Here is a 20,160-nt window from a genome sequence, read left to right as displayed (position 1 = left end):
ACAGGACTGAATTACGAGCATGTAATAAGTTACTGTGGGCCTAAGCTGCAATAACTCATGATAACTACTTGCATTCCCATAGCCAGTGAAGGACATGTAAGCTGATGCAAATACCTTGAATCTGGGCAGATGTAAAATAGCACTTATAAACAGTTAATAAAATTCAGTTGACAGGAGAATAACTTCATGAAGTGCCCCATATTGATTTTGTTAGGTGCCCACATTGAAATAAATCTTTTTTTTTAGGCAAGCATAAATATATCTGTGGAGGTCTAAGTGCTCCAGCCACTTCCTTCCAGTATCTCTTACAGATCTTTGTTTATGTATCACGTGTTAAAAGTTCTGTAAAACAGTTACCTTGCTCAAGTTAGTCTATACACTCAACAAGGTAAGGAGTTTTGTTTGTTTTGTTTTGGGGGGATTCCGGGCTTGTTTTCATTTTTAAGCTTCAAGGTTATCAAGCAAAATGCTGATCAGACACAAATTCATTCTGTCAGGGATTTCTTTTTTCCCAAAAAACATTTGTAGGTTACATTTATATCAGCATATTTTATGTAAGATAACATCTGTCAGTACCTGTCTCACTTTATGAAAGATTGGGTATCATGTGTCATCCCAATAACAGCAGAAAACTAGTACCAAATCCCATACTGTGCATGTGGCTAACTCAACAGGATTTGGGGAAAGACAGGAAGAAGGAGATTAGATTGCACTGAAATGGTTTGCACCATTTTAAAAAAAGCCATTGGGTTGCAAAATAGGTTTCATATGCACAGACTAAAATCAATTGACAAGAATTTGCAAAGCAAGTAGAAACATAACTACTATAGCCATTGCTAAATGGGATAAGTAGAAGGGATTGAACAGAGTAGAGCTTCAGTCATCCAAAGGAGAAAATAGGGGGGAGAAGCGTGTAAAAAGGGTGAGACAAGCCACAAGCTCTGCATTCAGCTCCTAGCAGAAGCAAGTTGTATATATGCTTCATCTGCAGATGTGATTATTTCATTCATGTGTATACAAGTGATAACAACTGCACTCTGATCCCAGCAACACCCAAGCCCTTCCTCTGCCCTGCCTCCCCACCTGTCTTCAAGTTTGAGCTACCAAGAGGTAACAGAACTATCCACCTAAGCTTGGGTTAGCTGCCTGGCAGGCTGCAGACCCATATTATTTTAAAACAACATTCAATGCACAAATTTACATAATTAATCAGAAAGACTGAATCAAATTCATTTTTTGGATTTATTAATGAATTTAGGCAAATAGAGTACCTTCTTTCTCAGCTGGAGCTCTGCATACTCAGCATTACATGGTATTCCAATGGATTCCCCTACTTCAGCCAGGTGGAGTCTGGCATAAGCTGCCACAGGACAGGAACTTCAGCTCCACTTATTAATTTGAGTTCCCTAAAGTGCCTATTGTTGCACAGAAGAGAAAGGTATGTTGGTTCTCCCATGTGGACATAATACACAACTTGCCATTACATCACTACCCAAAATCCTGCATATTCAAGGCTAAAAATCTTGCAAGTGCTAGGTGTTAAAGTAAAATGGATTAAAGTCAAGTGCTACCCCTCAGACAAGGCTTACTTAATCTTTCCTATTTTGCATTTAGTATATTCACTTCCACGACAATGGGAAATGAGAATAGATTATGGCAATATCATCCAACAAATAACCATTTAAAATATATTTTCTTTCTCATGTCTAGAAAAAATTTTAGTAACAAGTGGTGCCTAACAAGAGGGTTCAATGTGAAACTGGAAATTACAGTTTCAGAAGACAGAAACACAGGTAGCCCCAGGGTCCATTGGTGTGTACTACTTGATACTCTGTAGTTCTAGAGCAGATTGACCTCATGCACCCTAAACAGCAGGTGTTCTGGACTCTGAAACAATACCCTTCCCTCCACACCCCAGATTAGGCTGAAAACATCATCATGCAGCTCATCTATATCCTGCAGCACATTTGTAACACCCCTGAAGTCACTGCAAATGGCTACCAGACCTACACTAGCCAGAATTCCTCAGTTTAACACTTGAGACATTACAGCCCCGCAAACAACGGGTTCATGAATTGAGCTATTGAAGGAGCCAGACACAGGCACTACTGATCAACAGCAATCAGTAGGTCCACTGTACCAGCGCTGCTGATCAACAGGCCAGCACCCCTTCCTAGCTCCCTATGGCTGGAGAGCAGGTGTCAGGTGAGCAAAGATGAGTCGGGCACCTCCCTCTTTCTCCTCATGGATACCTTTGAGAGGAGCACCAGTTTTTGCCAGCCCAGAGAAACACACAGCTTAGACTCTGAAAAAGCCAGCAACACAAGTCAACACAACCCTCCATGCACATACACAAAAAAAGTGAATATATATATGTTAGTACTAAGTGCACATTCATTCCATGGTGGTCTGACCCAGAACAACTGCTTGGACGAGATGGTCCACCATCCACACTTACTGTCTCAGAGCCTTGAGAGAATCCTTCAGCGACCCTTAAGGACTGAGCTCTTCCACAGCACCTTTTGGTGTGACTGCAACCACAGTAGGAATGACACAAGCAGTAATGTTCATTTCAGTGTTACTGTATTTCTTGAAATCTAAGCACTGTTGAATCACACACCACTGCTTAATAGGTAACACACCCAAATAAAACATCATTTTCCACTGTGCTTAAGTTTTGGAGCACGTCACTTCAAAGCACTTTGGTTGGGGTTTGCTATTGTTTTTTTATTTTTTTTTGTGGGTTTTTTGTTTTTGGGGAGTTTTGGGTTTTTTTTTTTAAAACCAAACAGGAATCAAGCATGAAGTACAGACTTAACCTAGAATTGATTCAGACTTACGCCAAGAGACTGACAGTCAATGGATATCACAACTGCTAAGTGGCCGCTACAAAGCTGGTCTCTGCCCTGTCTCTAAAAAACAGGTGCCCACATGACAGGAGCCAGCAGCACGGCTGTGTGAATCACTCACTACCACAGGGCAGACCAGTCAGGCTCAACCACAACAGCTGCCAGAGCCAAAATGTCCTCCAAACAGCATTTTATTCTGAAAGGAGCCCTGTATGTGGCACAGCGAAGGTACTCTACACAAGGCTTTTGTTGCAAGTCCAACAGACGCTTCTGATGTTTTTTCAATTTACAAATAATTAAAAAAAAAAAACCACACTGCTCACCATAAAAATATAATGTGGATCTTATATTGTTTCCAACACATTTAATTCTCAAAACCTACATATGCATTATTATGATGACAGATTGGCTTAGGTTCCAGGAAAGATGGTTCTAACAAGAAGTGGTCAGATGAGCCCTACCAAATCCCAAAACTTTCATATACTCCACCTTCTAAAGATCAGACCCAGAAAACAGGAACTTTCAAGCAGAGTCAACTATTGAATTAGAACAACAGCACGCTGACCTCTGCTTCAGATTCTGCACTTCCCTGTGGCATTCCAGGCCAGTAAGCACTGGACTGCCCTCTCACACCTCAGCGGGGCAGTCAAAGCACATGCTCAAGGCAGAGGCTTTCAGCTCTTACACCCACTGCCTCTCAGAAAAGGCCTTTTGCACAGGCTTTTTTGTCTGCATCATTTACAGGCATAATGCCTAAACTCCAACCCAGTCCCAACATCTCCAAGAAAATATAAAACAGGTCAAATTGACTCAATTTCTTTCCACCCCTTCTGCCTGCCAACCCCACCATCTCATTCAAGGAAAATGCTGTGGCCAAAACCTTCCATAAAATGCCAGCACCACACAAACCACTTGATTTAGGTTTCCCTCTACACCCTGAAAGAAAAAAAAAAGACAAAAAGACAAGTCACACCATTCATTTTCACGTTTAATGTAATGGCACTCTAATTAACTTTACAGTACTTTCATCTCCATTAGATACTGTGTTTCAAAAGTATAATGGGGGAAAAAACCAAACATGAAAAAAAACCCCACTTTTTAAATAAAGTTTTAAAAACTAAATCATTTGGAGTTACATATGCATAAATGCCTCTCAAAAAATTGTTCCTAATTTTATTTTTCACCCTCACATAACAAAAACTAGTTTTGCTGGGTCTTTTGACAAGAGCTCGAAGAGAGCTCAAAGATGGCACTTAATAAACTCTGAAGTCAGGGGTGTCATAAGGTTATACCAGGACTTCCGCTGGAGAGCCTGCCATGAAGCAAACGCTATAAATAGGAAGAGAATGTGCAAGAGCTCCGAATAAGTGAGAAGCACAACATGTTTTGCAAGCTTGTGTTCTGAGAGCCATGGAACTGAAGACTCTTGGCTGAGGAAAGCCTGCCCAGATTTCCCCAGCTAAGGTCTGTTCAAAGCACACCCATCATAGCAAACCACAGGGACAGCCATACACTGGTTTCTGCAATACTCCTGACAAGTTTTCCTTTGGATTTTACCTTGAATCAACACCAAAACAAGTAGGAAGGTGATTTGGAGAAGCTACAGGACTAATAGGAAGTATTTGTTAGTTATGCCATGACAAGTAATTAAGAGAAATAATACAGAAGCAGATTAAAATAAGACTAGGCAGAAGTCTTTTTAAGGTGTATCAGCTAGAAAACTAGCAACCCTATCGGTTTTATCAGTTTCGTACTTTGACTTTAAAGAAAAACAAGTACACTTTGTAGGAAGTTTGGAAGATTCTTAAAGAGGGGAAACTAGCCTAGTATCAGCCAACGACCCTTATTTTCACCTAAAAGCTTAGCCTGAAAGACGGTGAACTAATACAGTCACTTAAAAGACTTGAATTTTGGGGGTGGCTGTGTTTCCTACAATTTACAGTGCTCATTTTAGCTTTCATTCCTCTAATGCAGGATTAGGGAAGGGACCCAAGTGAACTGCTCATTCTGCTGTTTCCAATTTATTTTTTTTAATTAAGAAAAATATTTATTAGACTAAGAAAGGCATTAACATTTTACCTTTGCAGCCCGCTTTTAGAGTTGCCTCTCACCTCTTAAGTTCCAGCAGTCATCATCCCCAAAGGACATTCGCTAATACTCTCTTACATTTAATACTTAATATTTGTGAGAGAAAGTAACTCAGAACTCTAAGTTAGTAATTTGTTCACTTGGATGCCCATGTGATATGAGTCAAGCAGATAGTTTGATTCATGCACAGGACTGACAGGAGTATGTTAAAGAAAATAAATGCAGAAATCTACAAGAAACAACTTTCAGTTCAATTATATATTAATTATACAGAAGAAACAAAAATCTCTACTTACACAGAAAAAGGGTGAAAATAACACTCACTTCAGCACTTTTCCTTCTATAAGAATATTGCACATTCCGATAATGTTGCACAAATTACTGGCTTTTTATAAAGACCATATATGAGGTATTAGTCTATTAATAAATAAAGAAGAACATGGAAAAGGAAAAGCACTTAATATAACACAAGAATCCATTCCAAGTACTTAGTGAATGAAAACTGAACAAGCAATAATACTTGAGGGGAAGGTTACTTAGCAAAGAGGCAGCTTTCAATACCCATCCAAGAAGCAAAGGGTAAAATCTCTTTTAATAAAGATTTTAAGAACTCAAAGACTATTGAGAACACTGCTGTTTCAAATGCTTATTTTGCTCATGCAATCAACCTGAAAGGTAAATTCTTATCTCACAGTTCTAAAGGGACAGCAACATGTGGGTGACAGTAATCTTACCAAGGGGAACCAATTTCACATACTAGACCTGTATTACTAGTTAAGAATTAAAGTAGAACTTTTGGGTTGACATCAGCTAAAGTATTTGGGGGTTTTTTGTGGGGTTTTTTTTCTGTTTGTTTGTTTTGGGGCTTTGAGGTTGTTTTGGGGTTGTTTTTTTTTTTTATTTTAAGTAGTTTTCACTGGTTGTGGGTTTCCACGGTGCTGAAATCAATACCCATTAGTACTGTCCTTATTAGCATTTTCCAGCTCCACAAGGAATACAAGGATTGGAAGTTTCAGTTTTTCTCTGTGGTTAAGCTAAGAATTTACCTTTCAAATCACAATGCTGAAAAACAGGTAATAAATCTGTCAATCTAAACAACACCTACAATACCTACATTACTTAGACCCTTTCAGGAACACCAGGAAACTGTAGGCAAGCTTAACTTATTTAATTTCACTAGAGCACTGAGGAGTATTTAAGTTCAATAAACTGAATTATGGAAACTGCATTGCACACATGGTATAATAATAATAATAAGCATAAAACAAGAGTGTTTTGGGTGTGCTCTTCCAAACCTTGTTAGAGAGATATTTGTAATTTGGAAGGGGGGAAAAAAAAAAAGACCTTGTATGCACACAAATTTACATACATTAATATCATTAAGCAAGTCAAGGATCATTCAAACACTATGATCTTTTCAGGCCAATGAAAGGCTATTAAGAAATAAAACTAATTCCTACATCACTCACAATCTTATTCCCTCTTGTTATTTTCCAACTTCAAAAAGAAGGTGTTTTATTAATACTTGTGCAATGCTGGAGAGAGTAGCAAAGACCCAGGCAAGTCATATTTCTGCTGCTATTTTGTGTAAATTATTGAATTTGCACAGTGAGTCCGTATCAGGTAAAAACTGCAAGTGCAAACTTGGAAAGACACAACTGAACAAAAAAGCAGCACTTAAAAATTAAAGTATCTCCTCTGCTGCAATCCATGCACCAATAACACAAACAGTCCTGAATTGGCATATATGAAAAAATTATATTACATTTCTGAAATGAAAAATATATATATCTTGTGTTCGAATTTAGGGAAAGTGTTTACTAAACAGAAATACACATAATTTTTTTCTTTCACATGAGAATATTTATCTCCCATTCTAAGTAGTTACTGACACATTACTTCCCAACTGCACGTTGTTTCTATTCCGAAGATTAGTTTCAAACTACTGTAAAGAAATTGTAGTTAAATGTTCTTTAGAACAAACAGTTCAAAGACTTTTTTCTATGTTAGCACAAAACCAAGAAAGATTATGAAGATCTTGAGAAAAAAAGAAAAGTTTAAAGGAAAGGAAACATTATTGTCCAGAACAGTCAGTGTAAGTAGTAACCATGTTTCCTCGTCTCTGAGTGACAGTCCTGCAGTGCTTGCTGGATCCATGAAACCTGGCATCAGTTCTCACGGCGTGTCGGTGAGCATTTTCAAAGTCACTAAACGAAAACATTTTTTCCATATTTTCAAACACATCATCAAACAGTCCACCTCCAAAGGAGAACTCTTGGAAAGAACGTCTTTGCCGATTGTGAGCTTCCCGATGACTTCGGAAGTGATTTTCAAAGTGCTTTTTTGATCGTGAGTTTTGACTAAATAGGTCAAAGTCTTTGAACAGATCATCAAAGTTGAAATTAAATGACTGATGGAATGGGTTTCCCTTATTTCCTTGTCCTTCATGACGGCCAAACTGATCATATTCTCTTCGTTTATTCTCATCTGATAATGTTTCATATGCTATGACCATTAAAAAAAAAAAAAGTTAATTTTCATTTCCATTTTAAAGAAGAGGAAAAAAAGAAAATGACACACAAATACAAAGCACAGCAGCTTCCTCCCACTCCCTCAAAAGGACAAATTTCAAGCAAGACTTTCATTCAACACTGAAGCCCAATCAAGCTCAACATTTGTTTACCTTTCTCCAAACCAAAATAAGTTGTCTCAAACTAGTTATTTATAATAATAAACACAGCTATATATGAGGACAGATCATAACCTCAAAATTTTAAATTCACATAATATAACATAGTTTAGCTACAATAAATATTAGTGTTTATGTTTGAAAGAAACAATGAGATGCGGGGATCAGAAAGACTGAAGCAAGGAGGATGAGTTAGGAGCTCTACCTAACAAAACAAACTGTCTGCTGCATTCCTATCACAGAAACACAGTGCAATGTCTGCAAAACTACCTGCCAGCCAGCCAGCACATTCTAGCTACACCACAGTTACAACTAAGCACAAGATAAACATCAAGTAGATAAAAATAAAGACAATGAATTTCCCCTACATTCCAATTCTCAATTTTTCAAAAGTTCAACAATAAATCTGGATTTTGTGATTAGAATCAGTTGGGTTGGAAGGGACTTCCGTTGGAAGGGACTTCCAAGATCATCAAGTCCAATCCTTGATCCACTACCACCATGGTTACTAAACTGGATGTAACCAAAATTAACTAGGCTTCGCTCCAATCTTTGGTCCACAACTACAGTTACTGGTGTTCTAGGGCAGAAACTCTGAAAAATATACCTATTCTGATAACTAAGGATTTTAAACACTTCCATTTTCTCATCTGTCAAAGGCTTTCAACTATTATATAATATTCAACACTTAAAAGAGTCCCTAATTCCTCCTTCAGTAGGTGCTAACAACTGCAGTAAGTATCTAACAGGACAGTCCCTCCCTCTCATTATATTACTAACTGCCTGTCTTTCAAAATAAATTTCTGCAGACAAGAAGGTAAAATGCAGAAGTCTCTTACTAGCTTAGTTAGGAGAACTACACAAGAAGATGGATGTTATAAGAGTCCATGTGGAACAGAAGTGGGTACACCTTATTCTTTAGCAAGTCTTTTTCTATTCTTGATTATTCACTTCCACCATTATGTTTTACCACAAAATACTTATGAATGGTGTATTCCTAGGATCACAGAATAGTTCAGGGTAGAAGTGACCTCAGAAGGTCACTACTCCAACCTCTTGCTCAAAGTAGGGTCTGACTAGGTTAGTTAGAGCTTTACCCAGTCTCCATGGAAAGACTCCAAGGTCGGAGACTGCACAACCTATCTAAGCTACCTGTTCCAACACTGGCCTGTAGAACAGAATCACAGAATTGCTAAGACTGGAAAAGTTCTCTAAGATCATGAATTCCAATCACGATCCTCAAGGTGAGAAAATTTTTCCTTATAACCACTCTGAAACTGTTGTGCTGCCACCATGAACCACTGAAGGACCCTGCCGCGTTTTTCTAATCTCCCTATAGTTACTGCAAGGTTGCTGTTAGGTACCCCTGAAGCCTAGTAGTGATCCTGAGCTGGATCTTACAAAACAGATCAAAAGATAAGAACTAACCTCCTAGGGCTAAAGCTGTCCTACCACCAAGTATTTTTTTCTGAGAAGAGGTGTAAGCCAAAAAGCTTAGCAGAAATGCATAAAACTGTGTTAAAGGCCTTCCTATCCGTAAGGACATAGAAACAAGTCAGAAATTGATGTTGAACATTTGACAGCACAGAAGTAGAATTAAGAAAAAAAAAATATCTTTTTGCCTCTTATTCAGTAAAACCAGAGTACACTTAAATTCCAGATATAAGACAAAAAGTTGGTGTATATTACCTTCGGCAATTTCTCTAAATTTCGCTTCTGCGCCAGGACTCTTGTTTTTGTCTGGGTGGTATTTCATAGCCAGCTTGTGAAATGCCTTCTTGATCTGGCGGTCAGACGCATTTTTTGGAACTCCTAAGATATCATAATAGCTCTCTGTAGCCAGTATTAATTCAGTTATCATTAAAATGCAGAGAGCAAATGTGAAGACAGATTGTGTAGTGGCCATTTCTCCGGTTCCTAGAAAGAAAAAGAAATATACTTGAAGGACAAGTTATTTCACATTCCACAACAATTTAAAGTTACAACTCCAAGCTGGAAAAGGAGGACCTGTATGTTTCAGAAGTCTTGCTTCACCTGTCGAACTCTATTTTGCTGTTTTCATATTCACAGAATATGTAAGTGAAAACACTGCAATTCACATTTCACATGCATCTCAAGCACATTTTAGTGCTCATCTTTGTTTTACTCTTATCCTTAACTGAACATTCTCCCATAAAGTTACCAAAGTAAATACACAATATTATGCATTGCATCAAACATTTTAAGCTGGCATACCTGAAGTAGCTTCATACTAATCCTTGAGTTCTAGGACTTCTAAACACAGCAGCTCTAAATTAAGACCAAGCTGCAAAAACTCACTCAATACTGGAGGGTGATTAGGTGGTGCAACAATAGGAGCCTGAGATCAACTGTAAGGTGCAGGAAGACTATTAGACACTCGTGCTAAGCTTCAGAAAGTCATTTAACTAACCTAAAGTGAACACTATAAAGAGTAAATCACTCATTTAGAGTACAGAGTTCAGCCAAGTAGTGCTCATTTTCCTTTACTTTACAATGGGCTGGACTAAGCTTATTTTCATATTAGATTGTAGTATAAACACCTACTATATCTTCAATATCAAAGAGTTCATCTGATAAATACCACTGCAAAGAAAGGTTTACATATGCAACACTCAGTGTTGGAACCAAATACAAAAAAGAAGTCTTCCATACAAGACAAGCACTTTCAACAACAATTAGAAGTTGTAATTTTTTTTCAGCAACGTATCTGTCCAAAAGTTACAGTTTGAAGCAAACATGCAAGAACTTCGGGGAAAAGCTGTCACATAAATAAGTCATTAAAAAAAAATTAGTTCTCCATAGCCACACAATCTTTCATGATATTTATGAAGGAGAGGGTGAGCTCTTCATACCAGAAGGAGAGACCAGATAATTTTCCAGGGCCTGTGCATATTCTATTTAAAACAGAGAGTGCAGATATGCAAATGTTCAAAGACAGAATGCTGTTTGTCAAACCAGCACGATGTACAACCAAGCCCTGAACATACCAGACGTAACATATCCCCCTCACCAGTTTACGCTGATTTGAGTGTAATATAAGAACAACTTGGAGACAAATGGTACTACTTTCCTATAAGCTGAATAAACAAATTACAGTCTGAGTACCATTAAAGTTAGAATACTTCTATTACATAGTGTAAGACTCAAATATTTGTCATGAAGAGTTCAAAACCTTTGAGTACATAAGCAAATTAAGCCTTTACCTGAAAATCAATACTCTCTAAAAAAAATAAACACCAAAACATCAAATATGGAAAAAGTATACTGTTTCTAACAGACAAGTCAGGGGGCTAAAATGAATGGTGTGAGGTGAGAGCAAAAGGCTTGCAAGATTAATGTACCCATGCCCTCTAAAGCATTTATTTGGCCAGCAGCCTGCATGATATCAAGTGTTAAGGGGCAGCAGTTGAAACAAATTGTATTTTGATCAGTGTACTTAGATACCAAACAGACAGTTCTTTTCAGTATTCTTTGTGCACGATACCAAACATATTTTTAGTACAAGCCTTTCCCACGTATTATCTCTCACCACTTCACTAACCTGAAACTTTACCCCTTGGGCACTAAGAACTACACACATTACATCCTTCCACACTTTTTGGACTTTCTTCCTTTTGTGCTTTATGGACGCAGATTTACATGTTCATCTCATACCTGAGATTGTTTTTATTTTACTTCATTTCCCCACACCTGCAACAAGCTTGCATCATCATGTGCTGCATTCTCGTAAGGCCAACCATCCTGCTGCTACTACTGAACACTGAAAAGAGCTAAAAGGGGCAGTTCATGTTCTTCTTCAAAAGTGAAATTCTCTTTTATAACTCATGAGAGCCTGAGATCATGAAGTCACTCCTTTTACATATTCTGCTCTGGCTAACCATCTCAACTTCTATTATTCTTGATAATGAAACACACCTAAGTGTGTCTTTTTCTACAGTTTTACATTAGGATTTCTGTAATGCAGTTCTTTTCTGTATTAGATTTCTAAACTGTATTAAAAAACAGTACTTAAATTTCACTGTTTTTTAAAATAACGTAAGAGATTTAACACTGCCTTTGAACAAATCAGTGAGACTCGAGAATAAAATAAGATTCAAATGAAAATCAAATGCAAATGAAATATACCTCCAACATAGGCAGCATTTTGAACATTCCAGAATTTGTTAAGCTCTCTACAAATTAAGTTCATGCCACAGAACAGTCTCTTCTAACAATTATGAAGAACTACACTTTATTTAGGTACATCTTCCAACGAAGCTAAAGATCTTATTCCACAGATTACCTACTTAACTCTGCTGGGTAAGTAGTTACAGATCTCAACTACTATTCACCTCAGTATAAGAAGTGCATTGTCTAATACTTATCCAGAGTATTGCAGGGGTGATAACATTCAATCAGTTCATTATTAGTTTATCAACATCTATCAATACTTGTGGGATGAGGTGATTGAGGATGATGTACCTTGAATAAAGTCTGTCACATACAGAAAATAAGAAGCTACTTGCACCTTCGAAAGTAATTAACAAAGATCTTGCATAAATGCTTATATTCAAAGTCTCACACACTCAGAGAACCCACAGCATCATTAGTGCTCTGCGACTGCTCTGCTTACAGGAATTGCCATGCACTATCCTGTGGAATGTTCATGTCCTGTAACTATTTTTGCAAACAATTTATTTACAGTAATAAAGTTACCAAAGCCTCCCACTGGTTCTCCTATCACGACTAACCCGATGAGTAAGCAAGTCTCCAAGTCCTCAGCCAGCTACAGGCAAGCTGTCAAACTCAGGGCCTTGTACTTGTCTTGGCCTCTCCTATACTGACCCGAAAACAGATCTGGGAGAAGGTTCCTGAATTTCGCTCTGGAACACAGGGAAACGGAGTGCCGCTGGCATCATCCTGCCTATCCAGACCTCTGACGAACCCGCAGGAGCCGGCACAGCCAGCGCAGCGACACAGCGCCGGGCCGGGGCCGGGCAGGCGGTTACAGCCTCCCGACCGAGCCGGTCCCACCTCCACGTCGGCCAGGCTCGGGAAAGACCCCCGCAGGCGGGCCCAGAGGGGCCCGAAGGGCAATAAACGCCCCGCACCGAGCCCCAGAGTCACCTCCCCTTTCTCTCACCGCCCCCGAGCCCACCTCCAGCCGTCCCTGGCCCCTCCGCGCCCGTCTTCGCTCCAGCCCCCTCAGCCACCCTCCGCTTCCCCCGAGCCCTCACTCAGCGGCCACGGCCCTTCCCCGCCGCCCCTCGCTCACCTCAGCCCGGCCCTTCCCCGCAGTCCCTCGTTCTCCTCAGCCCGGCCCTTCCCCGCCGCCCCTCGCTCACCTCAGCCCGGCCCTTCCCCGCCGCCCCTCGCTCACCTCAGCCCGGCCCTTCCCCGCCGCCCCTCGCTCACCTCAGCCCGGCCCTTCCCCGCCGCCCCTCGCTCACCTCAGCCCGGCCCTTCCCCGCCGCCGTTCCCGCCCGCTGCCGGCGCTCGCGCAGTCCCGCCCCCCGCAGTTCCTACACGAAGCGTTCCGCCATTGGCTGCCCGGGCCCGCGTGACCCGGCGCAGGCGGGCTGCCGCGCGCCCCCCCGGCCGCTGGGGGCGCTGTGAGGAGGCGGTGCCGCCCCGCCCGCCCCGCCCGCCCCGCCCCGCCCGGTGGCGGTGCAGCCGCCGCCGCCCCGCCGTGCCCGCCATGCCCCGGTACTGCGCCGCCACCCGCTGCAAGAACCGCGGCGGGCAGAGCGCCAGGGACCAGCGCAAGCTCAGCTTCTACCCGTGAGTGGCCGCGGAGCGGGGTGGGGTCTGGGTACGGGCTGGCCGTGGGGCTGATAGTGACCGATAACCGAAGAAGTATATAAATGGCCGAGAGGCGGAACTCTGGAGGCTGGTGGTCGCCTTGGAATCCCTCCTGATCCCGGGAGGCTGGAGGGAAATAACTTTCTGCAGGAAGGGAAAGGTGTAGGGAATAAAGAGTGGACAGGCTGGGGTGTAATCACGCACACCGCGCCCCCCGTAAGGGGGACGGAACTTGGACGAGGAATGGATGGTACGCCAGCCTCCAAGGGCTCTGGAGTAGGTGCAGAGGATCCATTAAGACCAAGAGATTCAGATAAAAAATAAAATCTGCGCTTTTTAGCCTGCTTCGCTGCTACCTGTGTGGAAGGGTTGTTCTAGCGGGGCAGGCAGTTCTGGAGGCGCTGGAAGTGCCTTCGCCTGTGTGTCCTGTGTATGGCATTGCAGTCCAAGGAAAAAAACTGGCGGAGCAGGAAAGTAAACCTATACTGATTCCTTAAAATTAAATATTCCTACTAGAATTATTGGCTTGCCTGCACTGTGAACAGAGGCGTTGCTGGTTTGTTTGGAAGCAGCCGAGTTGGCTGGAAGCTAACTAGCTCTGTTGCCAAAAACCAGTTTATGATGGCTGCATTGTACTATCCAGCCACTGAATGGATCAGTTGCCATCCAGCCCGCAGTAACCTCTGGACTGTTGTGGTTACGTGGCTGTCGATTCACAGAATGGTGAGTTATAAACAGCATTTCACAATCCTGAGAGAAGCACAGTGCAGGTAACTAAGTATTAATGTATTTGTGTTAAATAGTAGTGTGGAAACATTTGCCAACAGAAGGAATTTAAGACAAATTTGAAAAATAAATTTCACAGCTAGCCTCAAAATCTGTTTTGGTAAAATTTATACCTCAAACTAAGTTTGGCTTCAGTTTCTGAGTAGTCATAGTTATTTCGAGATAAGGAAGGCTGTGTAGGAAGACGACTTCAAAGACATTTTAGTTTAGATTGAAGGAAAGCTCATTTCCCTGGCGCATCTCTAATGTAGAATGCATCATAAAACAATCATGAAAATAATTTATTTTTCCTTATGCTTTAGAGAATGTGAGAGCCACATGGATAATCAAAACAAGTTTGAGCACTGAGTCATGTTCATATTGAAATGTTATGGAGATGATTGCAAGAACACAGATGTTTTATCTAGCCATTGAGTTGTGCTGCGTTCCAAGTATAATGCTCCCGTAGAAGGCATGCTGAGACTTGATTTATGGTGTTCTACTCCCTTGCTCCTTACCACCCCCAAAGGAGTCCTCTACTGCTCTGTGGTTTGGGGTCTGAGCCCCTTCCAAATGTTTTGAACTGTAACCTAATCTCAGCTGGCCTAACTCCTAACTTGGCCCTTCTTTGTTTCATTTCCTCACCTCTCTGACTTGTGCAGTGATGGCAGCTGCTAAATAAATACTGTCCACTTCCTCTTTCCATTTTCCTTTTTTTTTTTTTTTGTCTTGTTTACACCAGAGAACAGATTCTGTTGATGAGTAAAGGGTATTGAAGCATGAGCACCTTTTGGCAAAGGTGCCCTTAAGCTAAAATAATAACTTTAACTATCAGACCTGTCTCTTGCTACAGATTATTTTGTTTTCTATCTGAAGCTGGCTGAGTCTGGGGAAAGCAGGGAGTGGTGTGTTACCAGAGTGTAGGGATAGGTGTTCTTTTTTCAGAAGATTTCATTTTGAGGAGATTAGAGCTTAATTAAATATTTGCTTGAGGAGACTTTCTGCCTAAGAAGAAACCCCTTTTTCAAAGATAGGGGATGTTTCTTTCCCTCTTGCATTCCAGAGAAAAGGTGCCTCTGTGGGCAGTTCCTTGGAATGTGGAGAGGTAAAACAGATGTTACAGGCAGGCACAGCAGAGAGGACAGAGAAGATACTACCTTGGCTAGTATAAATCAGCAGAAATTCTGCTGCTGAACTCCAGAACAAATACCCAACTACAAATAATTTGGATAATTATTGGATTAACATGTATATGGCATCCTGATTAGCATTTAATATTTAAAATTTTTGAAAAAATATTATTTTAATACCTTGTAAGGGACGATGAGATATTCTTTTTTTTAAAAAGAAAGAAAGAAAAAAATAACAGGGTTTTTTGGTTTTTTTTTTCTTTTTAACGTGTTTTTGTTTGTCTTTTCAACTGCTTTAAAAAGATTTCCACTTCATGATAAAGAGCGACTTGAGAAATGGTTGCGGAATATGAAACGAGATTCGTGGACTCCAAGTAAGCACCAGCTTCTGTGCAGTGACCACTTCACCCCTGACTCCCTTGATGTGCGATGGGGTATCCGATACTTGAAACACACTGCTGTGCCAACAATCTTCTCTTCCCCAGATGATGAGGTAACCTAATTTTATCTTTTTTTTATTGTAGTACAAAGATAACCAACTATAATATAGATGTTCTGATTACCTAATTCTCTGTAATATAATCATAATATAATCATAAATTATTTTAAAAATAGAATTCCTGTCCGTTAAAATAGTTTGTCAACAGGACAGACACAAAACATATGTGTGAGATTCTATAGCATAAAGGAAGAACGACTGACCATACTCTGACTGGAGCTTCAATATCTTTTTTAACTGGAAATTACAGAAGCATTTACTATAGAAAAATTTAAATTCTTCATGAGAATGATTCTAAATTTTTTTCCAGTGCAATTGATCTTAATATTTTAATGTTCTTTTTAGGCCTTTTATTAACTGTACAGAAATACTGGTTTTGGATTGTATTATTTTCAAACTACACATTTCTCTTTCCTGTTCCTAACCTCTCTAACACCTAAGAGCTCAGGACTGTAGGCTGTCAAAGATATCCTACAAAGACTATTCCATCTTGTCTTTTACAGGATTGTAATATTGGTTACATAAAAGTACTGTACTACACAGGCACCTGATCTTGGTGAAAGCTATGCTAATTCTCTTCTAATGTGTAACTGTCTTCCTCTGTATCATCACGTTGGGATGGGAGAAATGGGAGGACTGGAATTAAAGCTAAATTGGTGAATCTGAAATATGTGGCTAATTAATTTTACAAAACAAATAATATTTAATCAAGAAGTACTTTATCTTCTTGGACAGCTGCAACCGTTGTCTAGACTGCTTTTGACTCTCTAGAATGAAAAGCAATCTTGATAAATCTCTCAAATAGAAAAACAGAAAATCTTTCAATTTATGGCAGTAGTAACCTTAGCAGGAAATATCTTTCTATTACCCCCCCCACCTCCTTCAATATATCCCTCACTTCCCTGTCCTGCTGTTGTAACAGGGAGCTTTGGAACTGAACTTTGCTGCCCCATGCTTCTGTGCTATTACAGATAAGCTGTGTTTTCACTCCAAAGAAACATTGTTTTCCCCATGTCTTCATTCTTTCTTGATTTGCATGTGACCATAGACCAGTCATAGTACACCTACAAAGATGGACAGTGGAGTTACGAAGGTAACAAACTTTTTTTATAATGCCGTTGCCAAGAACATACCAATGGCTTCTCTAAATTATTTTTGCATCAGCAATATATATCTGAGAAAGCCCGGATAGATTTATCAAGTTTGGAAAACTAATATCCTATGCTTCCTTTCAATAAATCCAATCACTTCCCCACTATCAAAGAAAGAGAGATGCCAGTTCTTCATACCTGTGATGCTGTGACCTTGTTTTGCTGGGATCTCACTTCTCTCTCTGGCGTCGCTTTTTTCTCACTGCACTTTTCTAAACATCAAGTCATATCCTGTTGATGACCACCTCAGCAAATCAGCAGTATCTGTTGACTTGACCTCTGGTTCTATACTTGCCCAAACCTTAATTTTCTACATAGACTGAATATTCACAAAGATATGGGAAAGAGTTCTCCTTACTTTGGGGAAGAATCCTTTGTTAGTGTGTTCCTGACTTAATGTAGAGGAACAAGAAGCTAAGGCCCCAAGCTGCATTTGGAAAAATGAGAGTGAAGAATTGTATATTTGCATATTGTTCACCACCAACTTGCTTTATGTATTACCAAGAAGTGAAGGATATCTTCCCAGAAATGCTAAATGATTTTACTAGAAAAAAATGACACCCACTATTTTTTTTTCACTGACATACAAAAGAGCTCATTTGCATAATGATCTTAAATGTAATCATGTAGTGATGTAGTTAATGGGAAAGAGGGGAGAAAAAAGGTGTCTGAAAAAGGATAAGCTTCAAATTGTCTGTCTTTCAGTATCAACTTCTGTTTAAAGTCCTGTTAACATTGCATTGTTCTGCTTAGATTTGTATCTATCAAAGAAGTAATTTAAGAATTGTAAAGTTTAATTGTCAGAATTGAATTGCTGGTTTAAAAATCAGCCTATGTGATTGTGCATGAATATGTTTCATTATTCAGCAAGCCTGTGTTCATAATCTTTTTTTTTTGTTGATAAAATCTGTTTGGCATATCCTGCATGAGTAAAAGTTTGCTACATCTTTCTAAAACAACTTTGATGCATCTTTAATGCAAGAATCTTGTACTGTGTACATTTAATATATTAATATATTTAATACAATATTTTAGGTGGTAACAGGAGATGCTACCCAGTTTTTGTGTAGTTGCTTCTCTTCAAGTGCTTTTAAAATTACTGTCCTATGTAAAACAGTCCACATTCCTTAGAGTTCAAAAAAACCCAAACAACAAAACAAAAAAACCCCACAACCAAAAAACAAAACAAAACCAAAAACTGTTATTGCCATTAGAGCTTTAAAATAGTATTTTAACATTTAGGACCTGAAGCAAAGTTACAGAAGATGCTTACATGAATTTTTGGACCTCTGGTATAATTTTTAAACAGTGCTTGTCTATATTACTCCTTATGCCATACCATGCTATAGAATGAGATTTTCCTAATTTTTTAATTTTTTTTTTCTCCATCAGGAAAAAGATTGTTCTCAGAAGAGTCCACGAGAAATACAGAGACAAGACCTGGAAGAAAGAAATGTAGTGTCAGAGAAAGCATCTGTACCACTTGAACCTCGTGCACCAAAGGAAAATCCTGTAGTTGCAGAAAACGTAGAGGAAGAAGCAGAAGTAGTTTGCTCAGCTGCATTCAGTAAACCTTTACATATTCAAAACCTGCAACTTCAAAATGAAGACGACTTTCAGGCAGAGAGTGTCGTTCTTGATAGTTCATCTACACAGCATATACATCAACCTAATCCCGTTTTAATGGCAGCAGCAGTCCACAGCATGGAAGCTACCAGTGTTCATACTTCTGTGGAGGATCCAGGAGGCTGTACAGCTACAGTCTTGCAATTTACAGATCCTGACTACATGAATTCATCTCTGAAACTAAACAGTGCTGTAGGGCCAATTCCTGATTATGCAATTGAAAATCCTGTCCCTCACGTTGTCTGCTCTGGTGAAGTACAGCCAACAAGTGAAGATGCGGTTTTACTGAGTACAGTCACACAAAATATTGAACAGTTCAGTGGAAGTGAAGAATCTGTCATTGCTATTATTGTGCCATCTGAGAGTCCAGAACAGCCTGAAATAGTAAATAGTTCTTTCCTGGCTGTTAAGGGAGAGTTTCTTGACACTGAGGAGACAGATATGATTAAATATGGTGGAAGTGAAATGTTACAAACTGAGCATTCATACTGCAAACAAGACGTAGACAGAGATCACCTTTGGCAAAAAATTTCAAAACTCCACTCTAAGATAACTTTACTTGAAATGCAGGAGGTAAAAACTTTGGGGAGACTCAGGTCCTTGGAAGCTCTTATTGGACAATTGAAGCAAGAAAACCAGCTTTCTGAAGAGAAACTGAAGACAGTAGAAAACTGCTTTACAACCCTTGAAGTAACTATAATACAGTAAAGGTTTTCACTGATGGTTCTAAAATATCTTTTTAGTCTCTTTGACAGTCCTTTTGGACAAATTAACTTTTGTTTCCGTCACAGTGTTTTAAACATCTAATGCAAATTATGTGACGAGCAAATATTCTTTAAAATGTTACATCAGCCAAAGCTAGGTGGTAGACTATTGCCTGTAAAACATGACTTGCAAGTAAGCTTAAAAAAACCCTCTCAATTGGGTGAATTTTTCTAAAAAAGTGAGTGAATTGAATCAATAAAGTCAAGTTAACCCTTTCTAGCTGCAGCCTCCTCCAAAACATGCAGCTCCTGCATTTGAGGCAGCAGTAGAACAGACAGAATAAGCATATGGGATGGACAATTATAAAATCATTGTTTAAAAAAAAAAAGTGTCCCAATTCTCTTTCAAATGAGTAAAGAGATATGTAATATGCATTTTTCAGTGAGGCCAAAATTGCTCTTTAGTCTTCTGTTCATCTAACATTTGTTCTGGTAGTTTTTTGTACACTTGGATCTTACTAAAATTGTTTCTGCAATAAAAGGTGTTGCCTTTTATTCCCTCTTATTATCTCATTTTATTCCGTCTTATTACTCCCTATAACAAGAGAACACTCCTGTTCTGCCTTGTGTGCTCTGAAATCACAAGGGATGTCCTGTATCCTCTAGAAACATTGCTGTTATATAGAATCCAATCTTGTGAACATTTTTCAGGTGGCTTCTCTGAACTGCACATTTTGTAATTTTTGCGAAGTAAGAGATCTTTCAAAGTGATTTACAAAATGCTGTATGAAATTGCTAAATGATTTGGCAATTTTAGAGGTTTCATTAATGTCACTACAAATCCTCTGCTAACCCTG

General features: G+C 39.5%; 2 protein-coding genes across 10 annotated transcripts; one reads left to right on the top strand and one right to left on the bottom strand.

Moving 5' to 3' along the window:
- Positions 1-3,819: 3,819 nt before the first annotated feature.
- On the bottom strand, positions 3,820-13,184 carry DNAJB9 (DnaJ heat shock protein family (Hsp40) member B9). Of its 8 annotated transcripts, XM_064655961.1 has the most exons (4): positions 12,378-12,685; positions 9,862-9,995; positions 9,316-9,543; positions 3,820-7,442 (listed from the first exon to the last, which is right to left on the bottom strand). In XM_064655961.1, the coding sequence occupies exons 3-4, from the start codon at positions 9,530-9,532 to the stop codon at positions 7,012-7,014; spliced, it is 648 nt and encodes a 215-aa protein (XP_064512031.1). In that variant the 5' UTR covers positions 9,533-9,543; positions 9,862-9,995; positions 12,378-12,685; the 3' UTR covers positions 3,820-7,011. The 8 variants fall into 8 exon arrangements, with proteins under 8 accessions (XP_064512031.1, XP_064512036.1, XP_064512038.1 ...); XM_064655966.1 differs by lacking the exons at positions 9,862-9,995; positions 12,378-12,685 and adding an exon at positions 13,077-13,184; XM_064655968.1 differs by lacking the exons at positions 9,862-9,995; positions 12,378-12,685 and adding an exon at positions 12,972-13,016.
- A 71-nt stretch (positions 13,185-13,255) lies between these two features.
- THAP5 (THAP domain containing 5) lies at positions 13,256-19,333 on the top strand. Of its 2 annotated transcripts, XM_064655958.1 has the most exons (4): positions 13,256-13,407; positions 15,627-15,816; positions 16,871-16,915; positions 18,366-19,333. In XM_064655958.1, exons 1-4 carry the CDS (start codon positions 13,325-13,327, stop codon positions 19,305-19,307), a joined length of 1,260 nt encoding a protein of 419 aa, XP_064512028.1. In that variant the 5' UTR covers positions 13,256-13,324; the 3' UTR covers positions 19,308-19,333. The 2 variants fall into 2 exon arrangements, with proteins under 2 accessions (XP_064512028.1, XP_064512029.1); XM_064655959.1 differs by lacking the exon at positions 16,871-16,915.
- The last annotated feature ends 827 nt before the right edge of the window (positions 19,334-20,160 follow it).

This window comes from Pseudopipra pipra, chromosome 5 (genome assembly GCF_036250125.1).
Source record: "Pseudopipra pipra isolate bDixPip1 chromosome 5, bDixPip1.hap1, whole genome shotgun sequence".
In the NCBI taxonomy this organism is placed as follows: Eukaryota; Metazoa; Chordata; class Aves; order Passeriformes; family Pipridae; genus Pseudopipra; species Pseudopipra pipra.
This window is presented reverse-complemented; position numbering and strand designations above follow the sequence as displayed.

Excerpts from the sequence above, each read along its gene's own strand:
- DNAJB9 (XM_064655966.1), bottom strand. The coding sequence starts at position 9,532 with ATGGCCACTACACAATCTGTCTTCACATTTGCTCTCTGCATTTTAATG. Across the intron at positions 7,443-9,315 it reads ATTTAGAGAAATTGCCGAAG|CATATGAAACATTATCAGAT; the intron begins GTAATATACACC and ends TAATGGTCATAG.
- THAP5 (XM_064655958.1), top strand. The coding sequence starts at position 13,325 with ATGCCCCGGTACTGCGCCGCCACCCGCTGCAAGAACCGCGGCGGGCAG. Across the intron at positions 13,408-15,626 it reads CGCAAGCTCAGCTTCTACCC|ATTTCCACTTCATGATAAAG; the intron begins GTGAGTGGCCGC and ends TGCTTTAAAAAG. Across the intron at positions 15,817-16,870 it reads TCTCTTCCCCAGATGATGAG|ACCAGTCATAGTACACCTAC; the intron begins GTAACCTAATTT and ends ATGTGACCATAG.